This window comes from Morone saxatilis, unplaced genomic scaffold (genome assembly GCF_004916995.1).
Source record: "Morone saxatilis isolate NCDOM2014 unplaced genomic scaffold, NCSU_SB_2.0 Contig7, whole genome shotgun sequence".
NCBI classification, from domain to species: domain Eukaryota; kingdom Metazoa; phylum Chordata; class Actinopteri; family Moronidae; genus Morone; species Morone saxatilis.
Genome location: NW_023340246.1, coordinates 17,147,626 through 17,163,933, shown reverse-complemented (window position 1 = coordinate 17,163,933; position 16,308 = coordinate 17,147,626). Strand labels below are relative to the sequence as shown.

Sequence of the window (16,308 nt, the reverse complement as noted above, 5' to 3'; positions counted from 1 at the left end):
AGTGGGAGGGTGGGGGGAGGAGTGGGAGGGGGCAGCAACAAATCTTATCATGTACATGTTAGCAGAGCCATTGAAAAGGGGAAAAACATTTATATTAACAATCAGAAATAAAGGGGGTGATCTACTGAATGAGATGTCTACTTGGGAACGAGTAGACGTTCCCAAGTATCTCTTATCTCGCTGTCTTTTATAGAGCAGGGAGAGAGGCTAGCTCCCCCTACTGGACAATAAGAAGGAAAACATTACCAATCGTTTGCGACTCTGGATGGTCACCTCTGACACCGGAGCAGCTGATCGACAGATTTCTGATTTGCCAACAGGCAACGGCAGGCAATCCTGAAGAATGAATCAAAGCAACAACATTCTCAGTGTAATATTAGAGAATACAGTGAATCCTCCTTCATTCAATCTGCATTCAGCATTTTCTCACCTGCTGCGTGTCCACGGCCTCCAGTCTCCTCTCCAACCCCTCCAGGTCTGAGCTGACCTCCCTCAGGAGCAGCCTCAGCCTGTTCAGGATCACGTGGACCTTCTCCTGGGCCTCCAGACACTCGCTGCCCTGCGGGTCCCGGATCTGCTCTGAAGCCTCCGACTGGAGCAGCAGAGTCTGAGGTTTAGTGTTGACCAGCAGCTGAGCTGACAGCTCCTGAAGGGACGACACCTTCTGCTGCGAGTCCAGCAGCTCGCGCTTGATTTGCTGCGGAAAAATAAGACAGACGGAGGAGTAATTCAGGGATAATCTGACCTCTGCTTTCATGTTTCTATTCTTTCTTTCTCTTTTAACATATTTTACTGTTCGAATTTTTCATTTTAAGATCATTTTTATTTTGTCTGTAGACTTTTTTTTTTACACTATGTTACTGTTTATCTTTGTTTTAGTTCACTGCCTAATTTTGTTTCTTCTTTTTAGTCCTGTTTTGTGTTAATAAAGTGTAAACATTTGTTATCTTTAGAGCAGAGGTTCTCAAGCTGTTTTACACCAAGGACCACCAAACCGATCCTCATACAATAAGGGCATGGAATCATATGACGGTTTACATTTTAGATGGATTTACAACAGATAATGTTAATCTTCATTCCACTTTACTGTCTGTGATTCATATTAAAGCCATAACAGTGGAGACACCACAGCCAACACAAGTCTGCTGTCCACAAACCTCGTATCAGAGACGTACCGTCAGTGTTTTATGATGAGCTCGTAATGTTTCACGGTCCAGTTTGGGAGGGATGGGCACCACCTCGTTCCTCCTGCGGTCGATGTTCTCCAGCCACAGCAGCAGCCCGTGGCTCATCTCGTGGAACTCCTGAAAGGAAAGACGCCATAACTGACATTAGGTGTGTGTTTTAGTTTTTATTAAACTGACTGTTGTCACTTTGCTACTCTTCTTTTCCTTCCTATTTGTTCATTCATGTTTTGCAGAGGCAAAAATTACGCTGGAAAGTGTGGATTTAAATGTGGATTCATAAAGGAAACATGTAGATGGGAAAAATACAGAAAGATGAAAAACTTTTAAACTAAACTTGCAGTTCTTATGATTATAAATAAATCAAACATACACAGATGATTTATTTTTATTATTATGTACAAAAGTTGGTGCAACATTAAAAGGCCTTATACTTTTGAAACTTTCCCTGGAGTGTGTGTGTTTCTGTTACCTGGCACTGCATCAGCGCCCTCTGGAGCTCTTCCCTCCAGTCCTCCAGCGAGGTACCGAGCCGATCCCAGCGCGAATTCATCTCTTTCAGCCCGTCCCTCAACTCCCACGCCTCCTCAGAGTCGGGCTCTGATTGGAGGAAGTCTGCACTGCTCAGATTGATGGACAAGACCTCTGACTTGTGGGCATCCATCCCCTTCATCAGCTCCTGAGGGGGACGAGTCAAAGAGGAAAGTATTCAAAACAGCATCTACATGTAGAGCGGGAGTTTATTTATAACGACTCTGAACCGTGAACCAGGTCAGACTGTAGGTGGCTACGAGATAGAGGAAGCAGAGAACGTATGAGGTGCCAACAGGCGAGAGTGCAACAGAATTACACTGAGGTGGTTGGGACATGTTAGATGTATGTTATTAGGCTTCAGAGCGGTGTATTTATAGAATATTGATATGTTGTCTAATGCTTTACAGGCAGCAACAGCCGGACTAGGTATTGAAGTGAGTGTGTGTGTGAGGGTGAGTGGAAGGACACGTGAAGTAGGGCATTATAAACAAGGCCAGCGGGGTCAAATTACTGCAGACAAAATATACTTCATGTACAGTTCCTGACAGTATACTGTACGATGACAAAAATTAAACAAACTGACACTGCAAAATAATTTATAATTGAAGAAAACCAAACAATCATTTGGTAAAAGAGTTCATAACAGCTTCCTAGAAAGCATATTATTCAGCTACAATCAGATTTCCGTCTACAAAGACAAACTCAAACAGACATGCAGTAAACAAACCTTGAGCTTCTTGATTCTCTGCTGGATGGTGTGTATGTCGGTGCTGAGATCGAGCCCTCGCAGCTGGCTGAGTTCAGCCTCGGACTGACCCAACCAAGCCCTCATGGTCTGCAGATCTGAGATCAGCTGCTGCCACTGCTGCAGGTTCTGCTTGTGCCTGTGCTTCTCACTCAGAGACTGAGCCTGGATCAGCTCCCAGCGCTCGATCACGCCTGGAGGGAGGGGAATCATCACATCAGTTTGACACATAGCCCACAGTATTTACAGAAGGAGGTCGTCTGTCTGTAGCGTCTAAAGATGATATGTGTGTGTGTGTGTGTATAACTGACCCTTTCCTTGGACGTCTGTGCTGGTGGGGTTGGTGAGTCCTGGCATGTCATCTTCGTCTTCAGTCAGCTCTCCCTCTGCTTTCTTCACTGCGTCTATACTGCCTCGACACTCTCCCATCAGGCGCATCTAGGAGGATAATAATATGACTTACATGTATTTTCTTTCAAAAATAAACAACGTGTGCACATGCAAATGGAAAAACACACCAACATGTGTATATGACAAAGATATAAATGAGAAGAAAAAAACTCACATAGCCCATGTATGTGGAGTCGACGTCGGGGCTGGAGCTGTTGCCGGTGGCCTCTCTCTGCTGGAGGTGGTATCGTCCTGCATCCAGAGCCTGATCCAGCTGTCTGAGACTGGCCTCCAGCTGGCCTGGCTCACCTGCACAACGGCAAGGCAACAACGGGGTCAAGAAAACACCAGGAGGATACGGTTCGATTCGTTAGCATGCTGGCGTGGACTGGATGCTGTGATGGCATGCGTTAGTTACTGAAATGTAAAATAACTGCAGGTAATGGCAGAAATAACACAGAAGTTAGGTTTTAATGATGAAATAAATGACACAAAACAAACACACAAGTAAAAGTGCAATGGTTGAGATTAGCTTTGAGTAAACTGGACCTCAGCATGCAGTGATGGCTTTGCATTACACACAGATTTTGTATGGTTCATGCAATCTGAGTGATGCTTCCTTGCGTGGTGTTAAAATTCAGTTAAGAAAAGTATGTTTTAGTTATTTTAGTTTGCATGCTCTCCTATCACATGCTGTGACACCAGAGGGGGGGCTGCTGTTTCCTACCAGAGGACGATTTCAATGTGTTCTCAGTCAGTTTTATATAGGCCTCTGGGCTCTCTGGGATAACTACATCTGGGAAGAGACACATACAACAGACACTACTTATAACGTGGGCAGCTCTTTGAAGAGGTTTCACTTTTTGTCATCAAAGCAGAGTGATGTTTCTACTTATTGTTGTGTGCCACTGAAACTGTAACTGGCATTAGATCCATAGAAATGATCATTTGAATACTTGTTGGTGCCTTCAACAGCTAAAAACCTATCACAATACTGGAAATATATATTTGAGACGCAAGAATGATCATTCCCTAATCACTAAAACCTCTTTAACTATTCCTACTTGATCAGTTCTATTAAAAAAACACACCAGTTAATCTGCTAAATAGCTAACAATACATTAATTATTTTTCAAATGGCCTATTAGCATTCATAAAGCACAAATAGTCAATTTCCTTAAAAAGATTATGTAATCTGGTTCTACTTACAGTAAAAAGGAAATTTCTTTGACATACCTGTTTAATTATTTCTTATTAATTCAGTATTGGAAACATATTATATGTTTTATATCAATTTCACGTGTTAATCTGCACTGCATTGTTCTTTCAAGGAAGTTTCAGACCTGTGTAACATACACAAGCAGTTAACAAATATCCATCCATCATACAGTCAAGTAGTAAAGTTGGACTGACCTGTCAGCACCGTGGCAGCCGTCCTGAGATACTCATCCTCCTCCTCTTGCCCTTGGCTCCTTTCCCCGTGGCCTCGTCCTCCGGGGCTCTCTAGGCCTCTGCTCAGGTCGTAATCGTGGTCCCACTCCAGCGGGATGGAGTCTACGCTGGCCGGGGTGTCGCGTCCCGAGCGGTCTGCCCGGATGAGGGCGGTCGTACCCGAGGCCGGACGGCTGGATGTCCGGGGCAGAGAGGAGTCGCCCCACTGCAGCTCGGACAGGTCGCCACCTTCCTCCATGTCCAGCTCTCTGTCCGAACCATCGAGCTCATCGTCGGCCAGCTGGGAGACGAGGACAGAGGAATGTTAGCGAGACGATAGAAGGGACAGAATAACGCAAGAGAGAGGAATGCAAAAACCCCACGGAAAGGGTTAAAGGTTCAGACACTGTAAAGTTTATAGAAGCTCAAAGTGCAACCACGAAGTGCGAGAGTGTAGTTTGTGAGGTGCTGTGAGGTGAGCGTGTGTGCATGAAAATGTGAGTGTGTATTCTGTTCCTTAGCAGCTGTCAGTGTGAAACTATGTCGGACACATGTTTTCACCATGTCACAGGTTGTGAGGGAGGACAGCTGTAGTGTAAATCTTGTAATGTGTTTACGGAGCACTTAGAGTTCACTCGGGAAACCTTTTGCTGTCTATCAAGTCTTCTGCAGAACTTCTCTTAGCAGTAATAACTCCTGCTACACCTGCTAGTACTTCTGTTTGAGCTGTTTGATGCAAATCTGTCCTGTGAAGCAGTAATTTGCATCATACATTTACTGAGAAAGTAGTCCCGCATAAAGAGTGAACACTACTTTATCAGGAAATCAGATTCCAATGACTCTTCGTGAGCATCAGGTTTAAATGTCTCCAATTAATTTGAGTTTCAGCATGAATTTCCAGTGTAGTATATTGTTGTGTTGTTGGATTAAAGTGTGTGTCGTCTCTGTATCTTTGCTCACAGGCAGTCGTGTGAGTTTCTTGTAGTATCTGTCGACCCGTCCGAAGACCTCCTGGCAGTATCTCTGCAGCTCCTCCAGCTCTTCCTCGATGACGGCTGCGTCCAGAGGTTCACTCTTCTCTATCAGAGATTCACCCTGTCTGAACACCAGCTCAATCTTCCCTGTGTTCAGATAGATCTCCTGCTGGAACGCCTGAGAAACACACACACATAAGCAGAAGTCAGTAATTAGTTATTAAGAATAACGATAATTGATCTTTTTGAGTGTTCAATTAATCATGTATCCAATCAAATGTATAAATCTCAGAAATGCAAACAGTAGGAAAGCAAGCAAATGTTTTTATTTGAGGAAGTGACTAAAACAATGTTTTGATTTCTGCTGATTGACTGATCAATCAGATAATAGTTTCAGCACTGGAGCAAAGCAAAGGAGCTTTTAAAATCCACTTGTATAGTTTTATATTTTTCTGCATTGTCCATTTACTACTTCTGCACTGCAATGGACAACTTTTTACATCATTACAAACACATTTATTGAGTTTAACTAACTTACATATATTGTCATTGTTACTATGCTTTTCCGGGGTTACTGGATCTAAAGTCGGAGCAATGCTTTTTAAGTTTAATAAATCCTTAATTGTGCATGTTTTGTTACCCAGTTGTGTTTTGTATCTTGTTGGCTTGTCGTCTCCTCTAAGAAGCAATATTCAATCATTGTTTCTGTCTGTCTGTCTGTCTGTCTGTCTGTCTTACCCTGAGCTGTTTTATCTTGGCCTGAACGTCACACTCAGAGAAGTGCTCTATGTTGGTCAGCTGGAGGTCCATCTCCGTCAGCCACACCAGGATGCTGTCTCGTGCCGTCTCAAACTCCTCTCTCTGGCTGATGAAGTGCTGAATGAACAGAGCAAGACATACAAACAACAATTTATTGTTTTTATTTATCTTTCTAAATTAACAAGGTTGTTTCTTAATGAATTATATAATTGAATATTTGATATGGACTATCATTTATTCATACTACCAGTGGACAAATGGAATAGAATAAACGTTATTCAGAACTAATGTGGAGGAAATCAGCTGTTATATTAGAGCCAAATGCCCTCAGTTGCATAACTAACTCTTGCAAAACTCAGTCAACAATCTGAGCCGATGTTACCTTGAGTCTGCGTAGGATGGCAGCTACCCTCTTCTGTAGGTTATCCCATCGCCTGTTCCCATCATGCACCATTTCTCTGAGTCGGCAGGAGGAGTCGGTGCGGTTCTCCCGGGCCAGACGACGGTACTGTTTGTTGATGAGCTCCAGCTGGGTCAGGCACTCCTGCACCTGGCGCTGGAAGGCCTTGGACAAAATAACACATACAAACACAACTTAAAGCTCTGAATAGTAAACACCAGTTTGCAATTATTTCTTAAAACCTTTTATAATGCATATAGATGGCTGGTAAAGTCTTTGTTCTGCAGTGAAAAAGAAAATGCCAAAAAAAGAAAGAAAAGGGGACACTAATTAATAAATGGTCATTACATGTTATGTTTAAACATCTATGTTTAACTGAAATGATCACAGATCCAGACAGTCAGCTAGCAGGAATGTGCACGTGCACAGTGATCGACTGCAGCAGCTGAGCAGACCAGAGCAGACGAGTTTGAGCAACATGACACTCTTTTCTCTTTTTTCTGTTTCCTCTACCCTGCAGACTGACGGTCTCTGTCCAGAGATTTATTTCGCACACATGCAGAAATTCAAGTGTCTGACAGGACATGCGCATATGAAAACAGAGAAACATGCATTTGGCTCTTTGCTTTACTACTAATTCAGATATGTATATGAATGCACACATATTGCACCTACAGCCTTTTACTCCCCATTCTGATAATAAAAGCGAAATAGACACACCTCAAACTTTTTAAGCTCCTCTTTAGCGACAGTATACAGAACTCCAGAGGAGTTAGGCAGAGCTGCTGTCCTTTCCGAGGTCTTCAGCCAATCCTCAAACCTGGAGTAATCATCCAGAAACTTCTGCCACAGCCTCCACGTCTCCTCAATCCTGCACAGAGAAACCTCGCAGTTTTAAACATAAACACATGATTTAATGATTACCAGTAGTATAGTCAGCAGAATCATAGTGTACTGTAGAAGGCAATGTGATTTGGCTGGCATCAAGCATCTGTACATATATACAGTGCATAAGAGTGAATTTATCCACTGACTTGAGCCTCCTCTCCATGGACATGGCGCAGATGTTCCTCCAGCGTCGGTCCAGCCCTCTGGTGGCCTGCTGGATGGAGTCACACTCTGTTTCCGTGGAGCAGGCGTCACAGTCGTGCAGCAGGACTTCACACAGGTTCAACACCGACGCCACACCTGTGCTGTGTTTCTCTATGTCCCTCTGCAGCTCCTATAAATCATTCAGAATAATTGCTTGATTTTTTGCAGCACTTGAAAGGTTGTATGTGTGGTCCTGGCTTTTCTCCCTGTGAGTTTTGTCTTTATGTTTTAATGATAGAAAGCAAAGCTTCTTTTATGCCATAAACAAATTCAGCAAATGTCTCTCAGTAGTGTACAGAAGGAACACAGTCAGCTTGCTAAACTACTGTAAATGCACACGTTAGCTAACTCTGCAGCTCTGGAGAGGAAGGAGGTCAGTGGGGTCTCAGAATCCAGTCCACATTTAGAGTGGCATCTTGGCAGCAGGAAGCACAGCGATACTGACTGCGGGCTAGAACAAACAGCTTGAGATGTACGCATGAGTCATGTTGTGATTTCCACATGTGGTTCAGACGGAGCCACTGATTTTCCACTAACTTTGTTTGAGTCATGTTGCTCTGCTATTATTTAGTATTTACAGAAAAGTACATGCTCACATGCGTGTTTGTTTGTGTCTGTGAAGGTGTTTGTACATCTGAGTGTGAATACGTGTGTTATTACCACATGTTGCAAAACTTTTAACTCTTAAATAAACCTGTAAACACATCAGTAAACAATTATGCTTTAGACCAGAGCTGTTTTATGCAGGGTCCTACTCGCCTGCTGCTGGTTGAGTTTCCTCTGAATCTCCTGGTCATCGCAGGTGTCGTAGACAATGGGCCGGGACAGCTCCGTCTCGATGTGAGCCAGCCAGGAACGCAGGCTGCTCATGTTTTTATCTAACTGCTGCACCGCCACCAGGGTCTCCCTCAACTTCTTCACCCTGGTAGAAAAACAGAGTCAGAGAGGGAGTCAACACATGGGACAACTGTAAACACTGAGGCAGTGTGGTAAAGGAGAAATGTGTTGACAGATTCTTGCTCAGTCAATATAACAACAAACCATAAAACACGCTGTAAACATAACTCGTAAATCACTAATATGATTAAAGAATCAAATAAAAAGTATATCAGAGGTGATTTTAAATGAATGAAAGTATCAAACATTTTCATCAATGTGTCTGATTTTCTTAGAAATAGTGTTTATCTCAGTTTATTTATGCAGAGTTAACAAAAAAACATGTAACCAAAAATAATGCAGAACAGAAAACATCCTTTAATTCACAAAAGAAACAACTTTGGATGTGGTTGTGAATTTGTAGACACAAAATAACAAAGAGACACTGAGTGCCGTGTTCAGCTAAACAGAGCAGAAGAGTAATACGAGTATGAGGAGTTTTATTTCAGATCTGTACAGATATTTCTGTTGGGAAGTGAAGAATCCTAACTTGACCCTACACAACAACTGGGAACCATTTTGGATCTGCAAACGCCTGACATTTCCAAACCCTTACCACTGCAATCGATGATATGTGAAACATGTTTAAATTAGCCAACCTCCAACTCTTACAACAGTGTGTGCATCGAGCTTCAACACCCCACCCTGCAGAGCAATGCAACTCTCACTGTCTCAACACAGACTTGACGGCGGCCATACGGTATTACATAAACAAACTAAAGATCATAATCTGATAACAACAGACACATTTAGCAGGTCTGCTCTTCTATCACCTGCCACCCTGCAGCTCTAATGTGCTGTGCAGTTATGTGCTGCATGGTGTCAGCTGCACACTACATCCTGAAATTCCTAAATCTGCTATTAGGCATCACACAGTGGAACAAACTATATAATACAGTTACTACTAACTGCTACTACTACTAGTTTGTTTACATTTAAGGGAAACATAATGCATAGCCTCACACATAATCCACTGCACACATCAGTCCAAATACAAACTGCAGTTGTTTTAACTTGTTGCACAACTTCACTGCAGGTTAATTCTGATGTCAATATATCACACTAACTGTGACAGTGACACTCCTGCTATTGTCTAAACTGCCTGGAACCTATTGGGCTGTCCTGTGAGGAAATCTCCACCCAATGCTGGAAACCCAGACTGGTTAAAGTGTGGTTTACACACTAATTAAACCATATCTGCACAACCACAGAGCTAAAATAAGATAAATAAATATTGCACAAAGAAGAGAGTCCAAAAAAATCTCTATCTCTACTCCACATTTAAATACAATTCAACTCTACTCACAGTATTCATTATTCTACATAGCAAAAGCTACACATGAGGCTGATCCACTCTTTTTTAAGACTATAGATTGTTGTGTACAGCTTTAACATAAATTCTCAATTTTGTCCTGCCTGTTGACATCGCAGTCGCAATCTGGCAGATCCTCCTCGCTCTGGCATCCTGCCATATCATCCGTCCCTAAATCCAAAACCATGGGGGTGCGGAATTCCAAAAGACAGCGCTAACGTCAGGAAGCGTTACGGTGTCGATCCAAACACTCTTCTCTTTCGTCTGCGCGGTGCACATGGGACTTTCTCTAAAGTCTGCCTGTGCAGAAGGGGAGCAGGTAGTGGTGGGGTGGCACAACTGTGACTTATCAACTGTTGCTCTCCAAGGTTAAAAAAAGAGAACCCCAAACAGGCGTGAGTGTATACGTAAGTGTGTGTGTGTGTGTGTGCGTGTGTGAGTGACAAGTGCTGCTGCTTCTAAAAACAGACTTACAGTCAGAGGCATGTGCTGCAGCGCTGGCCTGTGTCAGAGTATCTTACACCAAGTACACACAAAGGGAGTGTGAACAGAAGCAAAGGCTGGAGGCTCCATGCATGTAAGTAAACTTCGATGGATAGCGCACAACGAGAAGAAAGGTTTTCCAATAAAACATGTTTGCAGGAAAACTATAATAGATTCGTGTTTGCTCAGAAAAAAAAAACAAAAGAAACTCAAGAAATTGTTGGTAAATAAATCCACAAAATTCTCAGGAAAACGCTGTCAGGTATTGTGCTCTCTGTAACCGTTACAAACCGTCTCCACTGTTGTTTTTCAGTTAAGGACACATTTAAGAGACAAAGAGTGCAGCTGTCTGTATGAGGTCAGACATTGGCCTCCCTTTCTTCCCTCATCCAGTACAGTCCCAGAGGGCAACAGCCGGAAGACAGCCGGTGGGGGTTGGGCAGCAGGGGTAGTTGGAGTCAAAGTTTAGGTCAGGTCACTTTCAGTTTCCATATTTTTTATATTAAATCAATACATACAGTATCGCCAACTACTCTACACCAGTTTTCAAAGTAGACTGGTTCCCACTCAGACCAGCACAAGTGTCCAGAGCACCAAAAGAGACAAAAGAAGAGAGTCAAGGAAGCATGAGGAATGTGACCTCTCTCTCTCTCTGCTTGGTCTGCAGCCCCACTAAGCGGAGGCCCCACTGACACCAGCAAGAAACTCAGGAAATGCCTCAGCAGCATTGTGGGAAAATGAATTCCGCATCACGTGTGCTGTGTTATGAAGGATACCATGGTAACAAACCGAGGCCAAAGCAAGCCTCCACTAATATAAACATTTCCCCACTAGGAGGAGTCAGTCAGCGTGGGATGTGAAGAGTAAGCATTGTGACAAAGTTACTTCCCTTCTTTTCACCCAAATAATGATACTGTAAGGACTCGTCTCTAGTTGTTCTGGTAGACACAATTTTTACACTTTTTAAATGTCACTTGTGTCCTTCAGTCCATCCAACTGTTATCTATGATCTGTGCTATTATAAACTTCACAGAACCCCCTCAAACTCTACTATCAAACTTAGCACCTGAGAGTCTTGTACACCCACCTGGCAGCGATGAGGTCCAGCAGGTGTTGCCAGCGCTCGCTGACTTTGCTGAGTTTGTGTTGGATCTCGGCCGCCTTGCTGTCCTGGCTGGCCCTGGCCAGGCGCCCGCCCATAACCTGCAGCTGCTGCTTGTTCTCTTGAGCTACGCTGATCTCCTCCTGGTAGTCCTGGGAGAGAGACACCAAGCAGGTTAACACAGAAAGGTGTGAGTGTGGTGCATATTGTAGGTGTGTGTGTGACACCTGTGCATTAGAGCTGCAGATGAGACCAAATTAGTTAGTGTAGCGTCCTTTCCATTTCCATTAAATACAGTACTTGTTATGAAGCTACATTCAAATAATTTTTTTTCTTAATATTATGCTTTTAAACAAGCAGTCTTCACTGTTCCACACCTAGGTCCCCTCTAGAGTCAGTGTTTGGTTCAACAAGGCAGCCTCCACAGAAGACGACCAGTATCTGTAGATAAAATGGCTCGTTCTAAGGAAATTAAACCTAACTATTCTTATTTTCAGACGAATATACACGAATGAAAACATAATTATGAATATTATGTTCCATTTCTGCCAATAGATCCTCCTAAATGTTACACCCTGGACCTTTAATTAGTTCAAACTGAAACTGATAATTGTTCATTTTATTAAAATCCAAACGTTTGCGCCCTTTTTCAAGAAAACTTAAAAAGTACATAAGAGTTGATAACAACCTACAATAGTATCAGGTTAATTTACTCTCATTTTAAAACAATTGTATGAATTAAGGTAAGTAAATAACAAATGAATCTAATTAAACATATAATTAACATACCAGAAACATCAAAACAATCTAGACTCAGCTCAACACTTAAACCCTGGTTGTACTGAAACAGGTGTGCTGTGTTCACTAATATGTGTATAATATGTGCAGACTGTGAAGACTGTGTGCTGAAATCACCTTGCGCAGCTTTTCAATCATCTCTTCAATGCTGATGTCTCCATTCTGAGAGACCTTGCTCTCCATCTGTGTGAGCCACTCACACAGCTCCTTGTTCTTCTCATTGAACACTGCCCACTCATTCAACTTCTCGCTCACCTGCTGCCTGCGCAGGGAAAGCTGTGTGGACAAAAGGAGAGGACGAAGGGGGGATTTGTGGGACAGGGGACAAGAGAAAGGGAGAAGGGAGGAAATGTGAGGAAAGACATGGAAAGGACGATGAAAAGAAACATTTTAAAATGTGACAATTTAGTGGTTTAGTAGTAGAGAAAGAACAGAATTGGAGGAAGATAAACCTTAAAGACATAAAATAATTAGGTCTGAATGCTGCTAAAATCAACCAGGAAAGTTAAAAAAAACCAAAATCCTTCTCATGCAGCAACCAGAATATGTCCAGTCCAATTAAATTCTTCTAATCCTCTCTCAGTCTTTACCAAACACCCCGTCACACTAACACACAGCTCACAACAACACTTTTGGTCCTGTGACGCCTGAAGTGTTGGATGTGGAAAGTTAGCCACAGATGAACTCTCACTCTGTCAAATGTTACCACTGTCTATCTTCATCAGGGCTCAGTACTGCATGAGAACATGCGCCGTGTAAATACATACATGCATACATTATTTAATTTAGATAAGATCCCTTTATTTTAATGTCCTCTGAATGCTTGAAAACTAAATGAGGAGCCACTGCAGAATTTAACAAAACCACAAATTAGTCTGAGATTATGCAGAGAGAAAGCAGACGAATCAGCCTTTTAAAAACACCCAAGAAAATAAATGTTTATGTTTATGTACTGTGTGAATCTACCTGGTGGCAGACCTCCTCCCACTGGCGCTGAAGCAGCTGGAGGCGTTCCTGTAGCACTGTGATGTCATCTGCACTGACCACGCCCTCCAAGGAGTCCCTCAGCAGGAACAAGGAAGTGAGGTCATCAGTCCAGCCTTCCACACTGCTCTCCAACTCCTGCATCCACATGATATGACAAGAAATGATGTACAAAACACACAGAGAGAGAGAGATGATCCTTAAATGAAGAGATACTCAGACCCAACAGCCAAAGTCAGACAGAGCAGAAAAAACAACCCACGACAGAGCAGAACTTCTGCAGCTGCTGCAACCTCAGAAACAGTGATGAGGAAAAAAAACCCCCAGCAAACTCACAATGAATATTACATCAAGGCATGTCGCGAAAAAAAAAGGCACAAAGTTTCTTCTAAATGCAAGTAGCATAAAATGGCCTAAAAATAATACAACATGTTAAATTAAATGTAAATAAAACAGCTACATTCCAGGTTAAAGGCAGGATAAAGGTAACAGACCCAGCGAACCTTGCATCTCCTCCTCCTCTGTCACTGTGATGGTTTTTGCTGCGGTGTAATCATTGTGGAGCAGGAGAATGTCTCCATTACGCAACACACACAAAAGGAAGCGAACACACACATACATAAATACACCCCCACTGCCAACAGGGATGCTCTCTCTCTCTCTCTCTTCTTTCTCTCTCTCTCTCTCTCTCCTGGTTCCTTAATGGCGCACGCAAGCCTCTCTTTCTCTTTTCTCCTTCTCTCTCTTTCTCTCTCTCCCCACCCCCTTTCTCTCTCTCCTCAGCTGATGCTACACTCACAGCCCTCCCCTCCTCCCTGAGGAGGACATGTCATGCATGAAACATGACTGCATATAATGTCCAGTGGTTCACACAAACTGCAAATGATCACAATGTGAAATTCCACACAGCAATTTTATGATTTTTGTTGTAACAACGAGGGAAATAGGAGTCTCCCTGTTCATTCATCCTGGCATAATTTTAGCCTGAGTCACATTAATAATTATTTACTAAGCTCTTTTTATGATAAATTAATACAGAAAACAAATTATCTACAAAAATAAAAATCATATTTTTTCTAATTAGATAAAGACACAAAATACTGTGCTCTTGCAGGACAACAAGGTCGCACAATGAGACAGCAGCTGATACATAAAGATTTTTATTTTTTTTCTGCTGGTCTGTCTGTTTATCTGTTTGTCCCCGTAGCCAGATTAATGGGGTAGAGGGAGGACAAGCCTGTGTGTGTGTGTGTGTGTAAAAGAGAGAGGCAGACCAAGAGAGATAGAGAGAGTAAAATGTTTATATAACGACAGAACAGGATACTGCCTATAACAATGTGTATTACAGTGTCCTCACCTTGCATCTGACTTGCTCTGAGTGTAGCTCCTCATGGTGGTCAGGCAGTGGCACGGACAGCTTCCTCTTGAAGGCCCTCAGTTTCTCCAGTGACGCATTTATGCCCTTCTCACATCGCTCCCAGTTCTACATACACACACACACACAGAGTAAGAATCAGAGCATAAAACACACACATACATACACACTCTAACACACGCACAGACTGCAGAGCTTCTTGTGCTCAGTGAAGTTGTTATGAATTCTTCCTGCAGCAGCAACAAAGGCATCAGTACGGATAAACTGCAGAATACATAATAATAAACACATACATACATACAGTACACACACACATCAACCAACAGCTGAAGTCAGTTATCATGCCGTTAGACAGCCCACTCAGCTCTGAACCTCCAAAGCAACACCATGATACAGCAAAAAAATCCAACAGCCAAAAGAAGAGAATTAACACAGCTTCGTGACAAAAAAGGGAGGTTCTGCTCCAAAGGGCGCAGATTAAAGCTATTTATAGAGTCCGGTCCAGTTTGGGGTAAAACAAGGGTAATATTTGGTAAGAAATGCTGCAGCTAAGTGGCATACCTGAAGCAAGAGTCATGGAAAAAGAACAGCCAGGGTTAGGACTAGAATAGCTACGGTAGCTGCTCTCTAAGTGCAAACCAAGGAGGACAAAGAGAAAGAGAATAACTAACACTGAAGGAGAATAAGAAGAATGGAAAAAAGCAGAATCCCCAGATGCAGCTTTTAAACTGCGTCACTCAGTCCCGTTCGAAACAGGGCACAATCACAGCCTGCAAAATCTCCCTCGCAGGGTTGAAATCACTACAGATCACTGCACAGTGTCACTTTGCATGTGTTTCTGTGGTTATGTGCTCTGAGTTGGCACTTTTTTTTTTTGTATCTTTGTGCCATTTTGTAATGCTTGAGTGTGAGAAGTGTGTGTGCAGATGCTTAGCAATTAATCTGGGAACAGAAGTCAGTGTGCTTCATATCTGCCCTTCATTTCTTTTCAGGATTAAAGTGCAGCGTTGCATAATTCATGCGCTAACCTGGTTTCAATGTCCTGCATGCACAACTGGGCAGCCTCATTAAGTGCTTAGACGCCCTTCAGCACCCTTCAACAGCACCTTTATGCTGCATCATGGTAAAGACACAGTTTGTAACCTAGCCTCCAACACAGATTGTGCTCAAATGACACTTCACATACTGCAATAGTTCAAGATGTCCCATAATGCAGCGCTGATCAGTGATCATTTCACCCTAAAAACTGCCATTGTTACAATGTATTGTAATGTTAACAGAGAGGTTTCTAATGCTGCCAATGAGAACAGAAACCTGAGAACAATGAGTCAACAAGTTTAAAATTAAATTAACAAGACACCACAGTCTGTAAAGGGCCAAAAGAGCAACAAACCAAGAAAGAAGTATAAAAAAACACTTTTTTCTGACCTTAAGCAAGCCATGCAGCTCCCTCCTCTGCTGGTCCAGGCGGTGGTGGGCGTGCCTCCACCGCTCCTGAATCTCCATCAGCTCTGTCTGCAGTGTGGACTCGGCCCTGGCGTCGGCTGACAGCAGCAGGCTCCTGCCGGCCTCCACCGTTAGGATGTAGCCTCCCTGCTGCCTCTGGAGCACTCGCTCCTTCAGCTGGAGGAGGAAAGACAGGGACGGTGTGCAGACGGGATACAGGTTAACTAAGGGAATCTAAGGTTTGCAGGAGGGGTTAGGGTTTATTAGTAGAAGGTTTAGATTTGCTTTAGGTCAATTTAGTGTTTAATTAAAGTAAGAAGTTTAAAGACAATAAGTAGGAGGAGTATTTTTTTAAATGGGATA

The 16,308-nt window shown here is 42.9% G+C and overlaps 1 protein-coding gene across 1 annotated transcript in view; it reads right to left on the bottom strand.

The window, feature by feature from the left end:
• Positions 1-24: 24 nt before the first annotated feature.
• The window catches only part of LOC118340856 (nesprin-1-like), a gene marked incomplete in the record, with an annotated part of 73,189 nt that continues 56,905 nt past the window's right edge, over positions 25-16,308 (bottom strand). Inside the window, 20 exon segments of the mRNA XM_035679008.1 lie at positions 25-336; positions 431-697; positions 1,176-1,304; positions 1,657-1,863; positions 2,446-2,657; positions 2,775-2,901; positions 3,029-3,162; positions 3,581-3,649; positions 4,267-4,585; positions 5,245-5,436; positions 5,997-6,134; positions 6,400-6,582; positions 7,138-7,288; positions 7,452-7,639; positions 8,269-8,431; positions 11,328-11,494; positions 12,258-12,416; positions 13,107-13,262; positions 14,482-14,607; positions 15,928-16,122. Of these exon segments, the coding sequence (XP_035534901.1) occupies positions 208-336; positions 431-697; positions 1,176-1,304; positions 1,657-1,863; positions 2,446-2,657; positions 2,775-2,901; positions 3,029-3,162; positions 3,581-3,649; positions 4,267-4,585; positions 5,245-5,436; positions 5,997-6,134; positions 6,400-6,582; positions 7,138-7,288; positions 7,452-7,639; positions 8,269-8,431; positions 11,328-11,494; positions 12,258-12,416; positions 13,107-13,262; positions 14,482-14,607; positions 15,928-16,122 (3,411 nt within the window).